The 14,223-nt window shown below is 44.5% G+C and overlaps 2 protein-coding genes across 4 annotated transcripts in view; both read left to right on the top strand.

The window, feature by feature from the left end:
- The window catches only part of pacs2 (phosphofurin acidic cluster sorting protein 2), a 29,357-nt gene extending 25,160 nt beyond the window's left edge, over positions 1–4,197 (top strand). For all 3 annotated transcript variants that reach the window (XM_083682746.1, XM_083682747.1, XM_083682745.1), the window contains 6 exons: positions 512–554; positions 663–702; positions 992–1,127; positions 1,335–1,561; positions 1,764–1,877; positions 2,020–4,197. In XM_083682746.1, coding sequence (XP_083538872.1) covers positions 512–554; positions 663–702; positions 992–1,127; positions 1,335–1,561; positions 1,764–1,877; positions 2,020–2,138 — 679 coding nt within the window. In that variant the 3' untranslated portion in view covers positions 2,139–4,197. The remainder of the gene's footprint in view (positions 1–511; positions 555–662; positions 703–991; positions 1,128–1,334; positions 1,562–1,763; positions 1,878–2,019) is intronic.
- A 298-nt stretch (positions 4,198–4,495) lies between these two features.
- dcaf5 (ddb1 and cul4 associated factor 5) lies at positions 4,496–12,597 on the top strand. The gene is made up of 9 exons (XM_083684010.1): positions 4,496–4,839; positions 5,572–5,715; positions 6,261–6,297; positions 6,449–6,588; positions 6,906–7,035; positions 7,586–7,799; positions 9,326–9,392; positions 9,495–9,622; positions 10,470–12,597. The coding sequence occupies exons 1-9, from the start codon at positions 4,632–4,634 to the stop codon at positions 11,895–11,897; spliced, it is 2,496 nt and encodes an 831-aa protein (XP_083540136.1). The 5' UTR covers positions 4,496–4,631; the 3' UTR covers positions 11,898–12,597.
- Positions 12,598–14,223: the final 1,626 nt, after the last annotated feature.

Genomic DNA, 14,223 nt, shown 5'->3' with positions numbered 1-14,223 from the left:
GATCAAAATTTGGATTGTATTGTAAGAGACCAATACCTGTAGTTGGCAGTTTTTGGTTTTTTTTTAAAATATGTTTTTTAGTGTAGTTGGCAGTTTACTAACTTGATTTGATTCCACTAGCAGGGAATTATGAGGGTTGATCAGAGTGGTATTAACCAGCAAATCAAGCCAATGATAGTGTGATGAAGTTTTCCAACTTTGTTAGACATTCTGAAATTACAGAGAATTGCTCGGAAAACGCTCTGGCATGATCTGGGTGATCTGCCTCTGTTAAATCATCTTTGGGATCCCATAAAGAGAACAAACCATGTGAGATTAAGGCTTCACAAATCCTACATGGGACAGCTGCCTTGTTTCAGTCAGTGTGAGAGCACAACAGATCTCACCCCATCTATAGGGTTCATGGAACCTCAGTCTCTACACCAGACAAACCCTTCATCCTGATTGGTTGTCCACATGCTCACTCTCTGTCTCTCTTCCTATCTCTTGTCTTGGCCCCTCTGCCACACAGCCCAGACGAGGATTCATGTCAGAAGTTTATCCCCTTCATAGGGGTAAGTGTCTCCCTACCTATTAGAGACATTAGCTTGTGTTTGTAATATACCTCAGTTGTCCTCGAAAAGTGTTGATGTGTCCATATTATTAATCTTTACCCTCCCTAGATGGTGAAAGTTGGTATTGTGGAGCAATCAGCAACATCAGGTGAGATTAGCTGAGACTCTTGTAGCACAGCACAATTTACCTATGCAGTTGCATTCATATTCATGTCATATGTGAGAGTTTTCATATGATGCTGTAGCTGTGTTGCAGTCAATCTGTGAAGCATGTTAGAGAAGTTTCACAGACACAGATCAATGTCAAGTCCTGCACTAAATGGCACTCTCAATGGGGACTTTATTGAAAATGCTTTTCAGTCTAGAAATGGGTTTAATCTAGGTCTGAGAAACCATCTTGTTGTAGTTTAACCTTTTATTGCCCTTTTTTTGTTTAGGGGACTCAGATGATGCAGCCCCTATGGGGTCAGCACTCCTCTCCTCCACACCTCCCCAGGTGTCCCCTGCCCTAAAAGAAGCCTCCCCCACACCTCCCTCCTCTCCCTCTGTCAACACTAGTTTCAGCTCGTACAGGTACACTGTGACCAGGAATTCCTACGGCGTTGTGTTAGAGATGTAGAAATTATATCTAGGAGTTTAATAGACAGTCGGAACATTGCAAATTGGATTGAATATTGTGGATATATCCATACCTCCTATGTCTACCACTATCTCATACTTCTCTTCTTATTCTTCTCATCTCTCTCTCTCTCTCCACCCTCTGGCTGATGGGGGTTGTAGTTCTCCTGGTGGTGGTCAGGGAGAGCTCATGGGTCTCCAGGTGGACTACTGGGTTGCTCCGTCAGACAGGAAGAGAGACGTGGAGAAGCGGGACTCATCCTCCAAGAACACGCTGAAGTGCACCTTCCGCTCGCTGCAGGTCAGCAGGCTGCCTCTGGGGGGCGCAGAGTGGGGTCCTCAGCCCACTATGTCCATGACTGTGGTGACCAAGGAGAAGAATAAGAAGGGTAAGGTGTGATGATGTAGTAGCATTATAGACGGGTGGACTTCTGTATGCTATAGATGAGTGGACTGTATGTTTCTCCTGATGGGGAATCTCCTAGAAAGCCATTTTGAAAATCACAATAATGAGGCCCCAATTCTTTGAATTCTGCATTTGCTGACAGATTTTTTTCAGAGCTGTGTGTCTCTCTTGTCCCCTCTCTCCAGTAATGTTTCTGCCAAAAAAGACTAAAGACAAGGAGGTGGAGTCTAAAAGTCAAGTGATTGAGGGAATCAGTCGTCTGATCTGCACTGCCAAGCACCAGCAGACCATGCTGAGAGGTAATGGTCATCAGAGACCTACATCCATGTGTCCGAACAGTCCAAACAATTTTTAGACCATCCTGTCTTTTTTTTTTTTTTACCATATCCAAGGCTCATTAGAAACAATTCAAAAACTGACTTTGTGTTTCCTCCCTTGCAGTGTTGATTGATGGTGTGGAGTGGAATGACGTCAAGTTCTTCCAGTTGGCAGCACAGTGGTCCTCACACGTCAAGCACTTCCCCATTGGGATCTTTGGACATACAAAAGGCCCTTACTAGTGGCTCCTGAGAGACTCATCTGGAACTGAGGACAACTCCCCCTCCCCATGTGCCAACAGCCTTTAACTCACCCAGCCCCAGCCCCAACCCCAGCCCCAACCCCAGCCCCAGCCCCAACCCCAACCCCAGCCCCAGCCCCAGTTCCCAGCCCCCAGCCCCAGTGACCATCCATCCTGCTGTCTTAATTTAATCTCCTGCCCTGTTGTTTGTGTATTTTATTTTGTTTGTTTGTTCCTTTTTTTTTTACATATATAAATGTCTTGAGGCAAGGCTGTCAAGGGGATTTCTTTTCTCACCAAGCTTTTGAAAAGATCCTGCGGATATTTTACAGACTTTTGAGGAGAAAAAAAATAGAAACCTAATGAAATAATAATTTAAAAAAATGAATGAATTAACGCCTAACAAGTGCCCAAGCTTACAGTATGCCCCCCTCACTGCTTTTGTATTTGGCAAAGATAGTTTCAAACACTTTGCCAGCACAATTTAACAAGATAATATCTTATCATGATCATTTCGTAACCAATGGTCCTGGAATGATGGAAAAGAAGTAGAGTTGTCTTGTCTTGTACCACTTGGAGAAAAGGTGTTTGGAGTCTCCACTTGAATGACTTTGCCCACCCCAGATTCCCTTACTCCGCCCTGATAACTACAGGCTCCTGTCATTGTAATTTTCCACTGAGACCCTCTGCACTCATCGAAAGAAGACTGAAATGTGCAATAGACTATGTATACTATGTGAATGCAACTCACAATTGCAATTCCAAATGACCCTGCACTGATTGCTGATGTATCTCTTGCGCTCTTTTTGGTCTCTCACTGTAACCCTCCATCATCTTCTGTCTTTTTTAAAAGGAAAGTTAAATCCAACCATAACCAAGTCATCACAAAGGATATCTCTTACATATCTCCTCTTCCTTTTTCATCTCTCTCTCTCTCTCTCTCTTTCTCTCTCTCTCTCTCTCTCTCTCTCTGTCTCCATTGTTCTCTCACCATCAACACTTCACACCTTTTGGCAGATTACAGCCACTAACATTGCCAAAGGAATACTCATAAATTGCAACTCACTCATTACCTGCCTTGTATTATAGTCTACTTCATGATGTAGAGGTGAATGTATACATTAAAGATACCTTAATGTAAAGCACTTTTTAAATATTTAAGTCCATTCTAGATGATTAGTGTTTTAAACTTGCCCCAACCACCTGATGCCAACTGCACGGCTGCAGCTCTCAAAGGCACATAGACAGGCACAGTAATCTGTCATATTTTGGAGCTAATGGCACAAACTAAATAATATGGCAAATTTAATAAGTATGCATATGCAAAATATACATCTGTAATGCATTATTGTGCAAGATCATACTAATTTTGCTTGATCTTTCAGACACAATTGGAAATGACTACAGGATTAGTGTCAGTTGGCCTTTATTGAATGTTTAGAGAAGGTGTAGCAACCAGTGACTAATTAGCATTAGTTAAACCTTTTATTTAACATTGTTCTAGTTAGAGTTGATAGTATTGTCAGTGTTCTGACAAAGTATGTGCTGATAAAGTAGGCTACTGTTTAATTTTAGCAGCTATTTCATCCACTGAAATTTGAGCCATTGCCAAGACGATTTATTGATGTACAGAAGTGCCTCAATTGCCCATTTTTAGACAAACGGATGAAACCGTTACACTGATTTGACAGTATGGTACGATCTGACAACTAAATAGTTTGAATCCATGTAGCCAAGTGGTTTTACTCTGCTTACCAGCTCTTTTTTAGAGATATGTGTTTCTCACCCTTCCCTGCACACCACAGTGGAGGTTGTGTTATTCAAAATAGCGTAATAATGGCTCCAATGTTACAGTATGCTCTCAAAGTGGAGTAAATTATTCATGTCACCCGCAACCCTTGTATTTCTTCATCAAGCGGGAGGCAAGTATTTCATATTATTTGTGTTGTCCTGGAAATATGATTGTTATGGAGAGCTCCCTGAAAATAGTATGTATTGTTTTTTTAAAGACTACCACTGTAATCCCAGTGTTGGGAGTAATAAAACTAGACACACTAAAATGTCTGCTTTGACGTATTTATTTAGACATTCTCGAGCATGCATACATAACACACAATACATATTATTTATTTCCTACTCGGGGGGGGGGGGGGGAAACGTATGTGATGCCAACTTGTGCAAGGCATAAGTGACATCAATAGAGCAATGGTGAGCGCATTCCAAAGTTAGCAAGCTGCTGGGTCAGCTGGGTAGATGCTGTTTGTGTGACAGACAGGCGGAGAAAGGTTTGCACCGGAGCAGGAAGCGGCTGGGCGAGGAGTCACAACAACGTCGACATCAGGCTTGGGGATATTTCTTCCACCAGCATGTAGCCAGAAATAGTCAGATTGCAAATAAAAGCTTACTTATAACGGTAAACTAACGGATGTTGGAAGAGCACAAGTAAGTTAAGATCGCAAGTTAGCCTGCTGTGTCTAGCTAACTGCTGAAGAAAATGAAGGAGGTGAAGGGTTGCGGTATGCGCTCGTCCGTGGGGTTTCTGTCCCAGAGAAAGCTCACTGGGCACCCCCTCATGAAGGAAGAATTTCAGAGACGCAGATTGGCCGGTTGCACGAGCCTTTTTAAGAAGGATATGCTCGGACATTTCGGGTGTGTTAACGCCATAGAGTTTTCCAACAATGGGGGAGAATATCTTGTGTCAGGTAAGGTGGCAAATCACCCCCATTCTACTCCTGTATTGTATGGCTTGTTGGAAGCTAAGCTAACGCAAGCTATGGATTGGGCAAGCTAGCTCGCTACACACAGCACTGTGTTGACAAAGCTCTCTAGCACGTCTTCGGCACCACTAGCTATGCAAATCTGACCCCCTGTTGCCATTAAACAAGTTGTCAATTATGAGCAAAAAATTACGACCTGTCAAAAAGTACAGGGCCAGTCTTACACAACCTCTCATACATTCTAGCTAGCAAGCTAACGTTAGCTTATCTACTGGCAGACAAGCTTGCTAACCGTTGGATACAGGAGTGTGCAGTGACCAGCTTGTCATTCCAGCCAGTACTGTAGAAGTAAAGTCACAAAATAGGAACAATATTGATCTGAGCCATCGATGCACCTCAGTGGATGCATGCTGATCTTCCAGCTAATAACTTATGAGACTGTAATAACACAACAATATAGCTATAATACATTTACGTTTACAGCCTGAAATTATGCAGAAATTCAAGATGGGTGACAATGGCAATGCCACTGTTTATTCTCCTGTTCGTTATCCACTGCACTGAGCAAGATAATCCAACCTTTCATTGCTTGATTGGCTTGCAGAGAGAAGTAGGCTACCTCTGTGATTTGGTTACCAACTGCACGTCCAGAACATGGCCTTTTATGTTTATGCCCAGTTGTTTGTTTTCCAACCCTCTACTACATCATGTTTACAGGAGGGGATGACCGCAGGGTGTTACTGTGGCACATGGAGAAAGCCATCCATTCTCGAGCCAAGCCTCTGAAGCTGAAGGGGGAGCACCTCTCCAACATCTTTTGCCTGGCCTTTGACAGCACCAATACGAGGGTCTTCTCTGGTGGTAAGAGAGAAATAACATAAGCTCTGCCTGTGTAGCGCTGTATGTTTCATGTGTTCTATGGAGTAGATGGAGGTGCTGCACCAAGAGCAGGTTGTTGCCTCAAAATGTGAGTTGTAACAGAGTTCTTCGTGAATTTTTGGTACACATCCGGTCAGGAATCCAAGGTGATGTCAGTGTTGTCCATGTCGATCAGGTTCGCTCACCTGTACGTGAAGAGACATGAAAGAAGCCCTCTCTACTGCACCCTCTGGAAATTAACATGCACATCCCCATTGTTTACTGTGACAACTGAAAGCCAAATCAGTTTGGCTACTTGACATATAGGTCTAGGGTCAGAATACAGAGTGATTAGATCAAGGGTTGAAGCAATCTGGTGGTCCATTATTGTGTTAAAGAGGTCTGAGTGGTGTTGGGAGGGGTTGACTTATCTCATAGCAGTGATGAATTGCTAATGCTGTCGGCGACCCTATGCTATGTAGCCTAGGCCTACCACTTGACTATAATCCTCCTTATGATTTAAATGCAAATTCTTGTTGTTTTCAAAGGCAATGATGAACAGGTCATCCTTCATGATGTGGAGCGGTGAGTATAACCACCATCTCATCATCACATTCATTTAGCTGATGAATTTATTCGACAAATGATCTACGAATATCAGGCGCATGCTCAAACCATGCAAAACATGAACTCTGTTATTGTAAATGTATACATTTAGTTATTTATTTTCTCACAGGGGTGAGACTCTGAACGTGTTCCTGCATGATGACGCTGTGTACGGCCTGTCTGTCAGCCCAGTCAACGACAATGTGTTCGCCAGCTCCTCTGATGATGGCCGTGTTCTCATCTGGGACACTCGAGAGCCGCCACATGGAGGTACTTAATATAAGAATACCAAGAAATACAAACTTACCCTACTAACCCATTTTTGAAATGGGTGCAAATGACTTTCAGAGTAATCTGTTAATCTAAGGGCAGTGGCCTTTTAAACAGTTTTAGAGAGATTAATCCTAGTCTGGAACTAAATTGCACATTAATCAAGATCATGATAATAATCATGATATCCATTTCTCTTTTATTTAATCCAAGCTTTATATTATGGAAATGAAATTGTATTTATAGTGCTTTATTGTTAATGAATGTAATCTGGCATAGCATGCAGTCTGATCTCTGAATTTCCCTCTTTCTTGTAGAGCCTTTCTGTCTGGCCAACTACCCCTCAGCCTTCCACAGTGTGATGTTCAACCCAACTGAGCCCAGACTGCTGGCCACAGCCAACTCCAAGGAAGGGGTGGGATTGTGGGACATCCGTAAACCACGCAGGTGAGACATCTTGTCTGTAATCTTAAAGTCTCTTAACCAAATTAATATTCATGTTCTTCGGGACTGCAATACAGTATTTGTTTTAAACACTGCCAAAGTATAGTTACTTATCAGTTCCATTTAATGTCTGGAAAGCCCTGTCTGGTCCAAATTATGTTTGATCACATTGAAAGAGGAGGAACACTACTTTATGACCATGGCCCTGTCTTGATTTGCAGAGTGGATATTTTTTTATTATAATGTCCACCAGATGGAGCTATTGTTATATGATTGCATTGACCAATTTCTTCATTTGGTTCATGTGGAGAAGCACTGGATTAAATGTGCGATTGTTTTTTATATTGGCGGTAAAAGTGTGTTTCTTATCAGAACATTGATATTGTGACGAAATACCATCTTAGAATATCATTAAGTCTGCTAGACGTACATTTAGTTGGACATTCCCATCTCTCCCTGCACGGGACCCACCTGTATCAGTTGTGATATTTTCAATCTATCTTCCAACTCATGTCTATCATTTCTCTCCCTCTCTCTCTCTCTCTCTCCCCAGCTCTCTGCTGCGTTATGGGGGCAGTATGTCCCTGCAGAGTGCTATGAGCGTCCGCTTCAATAGCACAGGCACTCAGCTGCTGGCCCTGCGTCGCCGACTACCCCCTGTCCTCTACGAGCTGCACTCCCGTCTGCCCAGCTTCCAGTTTGACAACCAGGGCTACTTCAATTCCTGCACCATGAAAAGCTGTTGCTTCGCTGGGGACAAAGATCAGGTGTGTGACTTTGGTTGTTTTCAATTTTGCCACTCTATTGCTGCATGGAACACTTTAAACGGTATTGACTGGCCTATAATAAGCGGCCAGTGTTTCATCTAGACTGTGATTGAGCATTGTCAACTCCTATGAGTATTAAGATTGACAGATTTGGATCAATCTGGTTTTGAACATAATCAAATTTCCAAATTGTGCCTCGAAGAGTCAAGACGAACTGTCAAATACAAAAAACGACAAACTTATTTTTTCCCCTGAAGGATCTCAGTTGACCAAAGATATTTCTATGAATGGGGCTCTGCTGTCTCCTTGTTCCTGATGAGCACAGAAGCCCCCATACGGGGCCAAGAGTATTCCGTCAGGGCCTCTGCAGACATGACATCATCCTGCAGCCATGCTTATTTATGTTAACATTATGCTCGGGTATCAGGGGAGTGCAGGAGGGCCTATATTAGACCACTTCCCCACCAAACAAAGCAGAACAGTAGTCAGGGGAATCTTCCAGTGAAGTGTGAGGCCTGAGGGAAACAGAGACACTGGAGATAGAATGAGACATGAAGCCTGTGGGTGATGATGAGTGGTCAGTGATATCGCTAGACAGACAGATAATAGGGGTACAACATTCCTACTTGACATCTGTCCTGAGGGGACAAGGAGGGCAGCATTCCCAGGTGTGCTAGCCCTCAGCAGAAGTGATCCGAGGGAGAGACGGTGTTAGGTTATTTCCGATGATTTTTCTTTCTCTCTTTGGGTTGCCGGGCACCAGAAAGTAAACATGATTTAGCTCAGTGGGTTTTGTAGATGTTACACCAAGTCTCAAATTCTGACTTCCTTCAGAGAAGAACATTTTTCAAAATGCATCCTCCTTTGTAAATGCTGCCTGTTTGCTGTATCCACAACTGACACCTTTATGAAAGTATGAGAGAAACATCACATTTTGCTGTCAGCAAAAGGACTGCATTTACTGTCGTTGCTAAACTCTCTCAGAACCTCTGATAACCCTCATGTCTGGTCTTCATACAGTTGTTCATTCAATCATCATACCTTTGGAGTACTCTTTGTCTAAACCGATCAGTCTTTGTAGTCTTAGTGGGAAGCTTAGTGCTCTCATATTTTTCCTTTTTACTAACTTTATCACTGCCTCTGCTTTGTCATTACAGCTGTGAGTGTAATGTGTAGCCCCAGGCTGCAGTGGAGCTGACCTTTGTCAGCAAGTTAAATTGCAGTCCTTTTGTTGACTCTGGGGAGTAGAGCTCTCAGTAGGGGTTCTCAGTTTCATCAGTTTCTTCTGCCATCACCTGAATATGAAAGAATCGTAGAAAAGATGTTATATTATAAAGGAATATTATAAATAATTAAAACCCTTGATATTTTGCTTTTAGATTTACCCTCCGATTTGATTCTCCTTAGCATATATACAAATCTCCACCGCTGTTATTATACAAGGTACAGACATATTTCATTACTCTGGTTTGTAGCACCATGGGCAGACGACATTAACTCTTAATCTCTTTCTTTTCCCCCCTTAGTACATCTTGTCTGGATCAGATGACTTCAACCTTTACATGTGGAGAATCCCAAAGGATCCTGAAGCAGGTAGGAATGTGCGTGCGTGCGTGCGTGTGTGCGTGCGTGCGTGTGTGCGTGCGTGCGTGCTGTTACAGATCGTAATCTCTACCTCTTCCCTCTCTACCTAAGGAGGCATAGGTCGCGTGGTGAATGGGGCTTTCATGATCCTGAAGGGCCATCGCTCCATCGTCAACCAGGTCCGCTTCAACCCGCACACATACATGATCTGCTCCTCGGGCGTGGAGAAGGTCATCAAGGTCAGTGACATCATAACTGTTCACGTCACCTACATCACGCGTATGCGCACCACACGTACGTTTACAAGTTGTCTTTGAGTCAATTAAAATCGCCTACTTAGAGAATGCAGAAGCAAAGAAAACCGTGGGGATATATTCAGAATCAAACACCAATGTTGGTCATACCCATGGTAGTCTGGAACCTAGGTACCACCCAGTTGCAACCTTCAGGTAACCCCCCACCCTATGTGAGTATTTTGAGTAATGATAACTCACTTCATTTCCCAGTACTGACCCTATGAATCAGAAGGCCTGAGGTGAAGACTGCTCACAGCCTCAACACGATCATATGTCTTTCACATGTCTTCCTCCATAAAGACAACTGTAAACTGGCCTGAGCTTGTAGAAAGGAAAGGTATGTTGATTCACAACCCCCATCCTCAAGATGTTGCTTAAGATTAAGGAGTATCCACTGATGATGCTCTGGGTGGGAATGTTAGTGTACCCAGAGTAGCCATGATCAGGTCACCTCACAAGTTACGCTTTCTTTGTGTTTACTCAAAATGACACACACGAATGTTAATGACCCATGTCCCATTCAAAGTTCCAACAAATAGTTAGTTTGTTCTCTAGTCATAATGGAGAAAGAGGAGTTGACTCTTATCTTTTGGCAGATACCGTAGCTTTGTCTCTGTGTCTGCCGTGTTCTATGTTAGTGAGAAAGCTGATACAGGCCCAGGTGCTCTGGAATAAAAGAGTATTAATAGCAGGGAGTGCTTGCCTTTAAACCTGACCCCTGCTCTCCTCTCCTCCCCTCCCCTAATCATGATCCCTCACTCCCCTCTCTCTCTCTCTCTCTCTCACCCAGGCATGGAGCCCATACCAGCAGCCTGAGAGTCTGGGGGACCTGGAGGGTCGTGTGGAGGACAAGTCCCGCAGCCTGTACACCCACGAGGAGTACATAAGCCTGGTGCTCAACAGCGGGAGTGGCCTGTCGCATGACTACGTCAGTCAGTCCATCCAGGAGGACCCACGCATGATGGCCTTCTTTGACTCGCTCGTCCGCCGGGAGATCGAGGGCTGGAGCTCTGACTCGGACAGTGATCTGAGCGAGGGGGCCATCCTACAGCTCCACGCCCGCGGGCGGCGTTCCACGCGCGCAATCAGAGATAGCGCAGCCACACCCGCACCGCCCGCCGCCCCTGTTGCTGCTGCAGGTCACCACAGCGACTCAGACCCCTCCTCGTCGTCATCACTGGCTGGACCCGATGCCTCAGGAGGGGAGAACCCTGAGCCAGAGGGGGAGGGGCAGCCTAGGAGGCAGGGTAGGCGTCAGCGTCATCAGTCAGCCTTCCTATTGGACCTGGTAAATGACGACTCTGACTCCAGCGGGTTCTGGCCTGACCCGATGCCCAGGCCTCGTTCACCCAGCCCCAGAGACAACTCTACCCTGTCCAGCCGCACCTCCTCCCCTGCTGGGGCCTCCAGCTCCTCCACCTCCTCCTCCACCTCCAGCTCCAGCAGCGACGCAGATGATGAGGAGCGACGCAGGGCCAGCACGCGCCAGCGCAACGCGGCCAGGAGGCGACGCATGCACTTTCCCTGCATATCAGGGGAGCGGCCTGAGTCTATGCAGGCTCTGTATCCCGGGATCGACTCCTGCAGCTACCCCAAGATCTCCATCGACGATCCTTCTTCCTCTTCATCATCCTCAGGAGAGGTGCAGGAATCAGTCCAAATCAAGCCCCGTCGGAGTGGATCTAAGGACAAGGGGAGGCTTCAGCACCTATCGGGCATCCTACCTGGCTCCAGCCCCGCCCCATCTCCTGAAAGCCAAGAGAATGAGGAGGAAGACGACCGAGTTGAGCAGGAGGGACACTTCACCGCCTCCACTCTGTCTCAGAGCCCACATTTGCAAAGGACAGAATCCCGGGCCGGGGAGAGGGACACTGCTCTAGATGGCTCAGAGAGTGCAGAGGAGGAGTGTAGCACGGCCCAGCAGGACCGCAGCTCACAGGCTCTGGACAGCAGCTGGGCCTCCCTCAGCCATCACAGTCCTGGAGTGAACGGGCAGCCGAGGACTGAGGTGCAAGGCCGGGGGAATCTGGGTCAGAACCTCCTTGGATCATCAGAGTCCGAGGGGGAGACAAAGGTTAGACCTGCAGACACTAGGACCCAGGCAGAAGAGCAGGCTTCTCAGAGAGGCCAGGCCCAGGGGGCACTGAAACGGACTCATTTGGGGTTGGGAGAGATGGGGTCAGAGGCCTCGCCCTCAGAGAAGAAGTTTAAAACATGATGACACATTTGTGTCAGTGGACAGACAGGCAATCATTTGGTGATGAGACTCACCTTAGGGTGGTTTTTCTATGGGTTTTTACAACCCAGTTTCTTGTTTGGTATCTCTTTTAAGAGGGTGTCAGCCACAGTTGGCATTTGAGACACTGCTGTTGCTGAGCAGCTAAAAGAGAGGCATGGTCTCAGAACGTATTGGATAATGATTGGTCACTAATGCAGTAAACATTTGGACATTGTCATCACTCTTCAGGTCAAACCACTGATGACATTAAACATGGAAATATACAAAAAAATATAGGCTAAATAATAATATTGACAATAATGGTTTTGGAATTGCATTTGCGAGTCATTTAGTTTTATAACGCATAAATGTTTGGATTTTTTATGCTTTCATTGTTTGTTAATGAATAATCCACCCAGTTTATGAGCACCTTTTTAGGACAAGGCTTTTCATAATATATTTTATTTGTACTATTTCATGCTGGGTGTAAAATTAGATTGGAATCATTTTCATTAAGTGTGATTCTCGGCTTCGGGTTACCTGAAGGAGCAACTATCTCCATGGCAATCTTATTGAGCACCATCTGTTTGAGTTGTGCATTCAAATTATGTTTTCAGTGTTATGACCGATTCTTTTTTTGTTTGATTGTCTGTGCCACCAGCAAATGTTTTTGCTTTCTTCAATTAAAGAATATTTCGTTCTCCAATTATTCTATCTGTGCCTCTACTGTCATTGGGAACAGTTGAAACAATTACTTGCATGCATGTAAAATACTGCCTGTTTTTAGTGTACCCACTGGATGGGTTTTCTATCTGCACAGTTTTTTTTTCCTGCGCCTACTGAATCACCATGGTAACAGCTGCTACAACCCAATGAAAAAATACGAACCACATCCAGTCAGCGACCCTGAACAGACAATCATGGTCAAATAGGTATAGACTTAACTCAAAGCACCAAAGATCTGAGATATTGAGCCTTTTCATTTAGTGGAAAACATGGAGAACTGTGGTTTATTTCCACATATCTGTGCCGTTGACGGAAAAAATCAAATTCATTTATTTGCATATATCATTTTAAACGAGGTGCTGTTTTAATATCCACTTGTAACAAAGCCCCCAAATGTCTGTATTATAGATGGAAAGAAATTCCACAATGGTATTGTACACCTAAAGAAGACATCTTGTAATGACTAATCATGGGCTAAATAACCATAAATGGACTAACCAGATAAGAAAGCCGCACGGTGCCTCTCAGACAACTCCAGATTCCTGACAGTGTAATGACTATTAGTGGGGCAAATTGTGTCATTGTTGTCTAGGAAACCATGATGCCAGTCGTCTCCCCTCTCAAATTCACAGGTCTACCGTCTGCTTCCAGACAGAGGGAATACCAGAGTATGCTTGCCTTCCACTGCTGGGAGAGAGTCTGAACATGTCCCTACGGGCCTGTGGTGAAGTGGTAATCCGAGGGCAGACAGACATATTGTTTGGGGTTATCGAGCTGTTTGTGCTGCTCTCATTTCAAAGTAATCTCTCCACTTGGGGCCTGTCCACAGTGTGAACTTCCAGTGAAGCGGTGACTTATCTACAGGAAATAGACATCCTTCATTTAACCCTCCTATTTCCCCTGATGCAGCTATTCCGGAGGGAATGTGTCATTATGTTTCGTCTTCTCTGCGCTTGTTTTAGATTAGTATCATTTGGAGAGGTCTGTTTTGGAACAAAATCATATTTAATATTAAACTGCGAACTCAATTTTCCTCTAGTACTTTTTTCCTCTAATAAATTGATCTTGATTTTCAAAATACTCTAGTCTAATACTTCTAGTCCCTACATGGTATTATTTTTGTAAACTGGAGGATTGCTGCATCTCAATTCTCCACAACATGACTGGAATGCCTTGGGATGTTGCCAGTGAGCAATCAAACACACAAGCTCTTCACAAGACCTTTGTCTCAAGAGACTATGCACAAGCTCCCTGTCTTACTATTTGCATCACTGTCTTGTCCGAAGATATTTTGGGGATTGTGTTCAGCTCAACTGGACAGTATCAAGTTTGGGTGAATATAGGCTATACAAAACAAATACTCCCTGCCACTCTCATGATCCTCTCCAGATGTGTAAACAGGTTTTGAAGTGTACAGTATCAAATATTTCATTCTCAGGTTCTCACCTCTGCACAGTAGTCGCGCCCTGCTGTGAAAAGAACTCTGCCTCTTTAAACAAGGACCATTCAGTGAGTTGGTAGTCTCGGCTCTTAATCTGTGACATCACTTTCCCAAACATTCACCCGCTTAGAAGTTTGTCCATATATGGAAGAGCGCTCC

The sequence above is a fragment of the Argentina silus genome (genome assembly GCF_951799395.1).
Source record: "Argentina silus genome assembly, chromosome: 13".
Lineage (NCBI taxonomy): Eukaryota > Metazoa > Chordata > Actinopteri > Argentiniformes > Argentinidae > Argentina > Argentina silus.
Note: the sequence above shows the minus strand (reverse complement) of the source record. Positions and strands in the feature narration are given on the sequence as shown.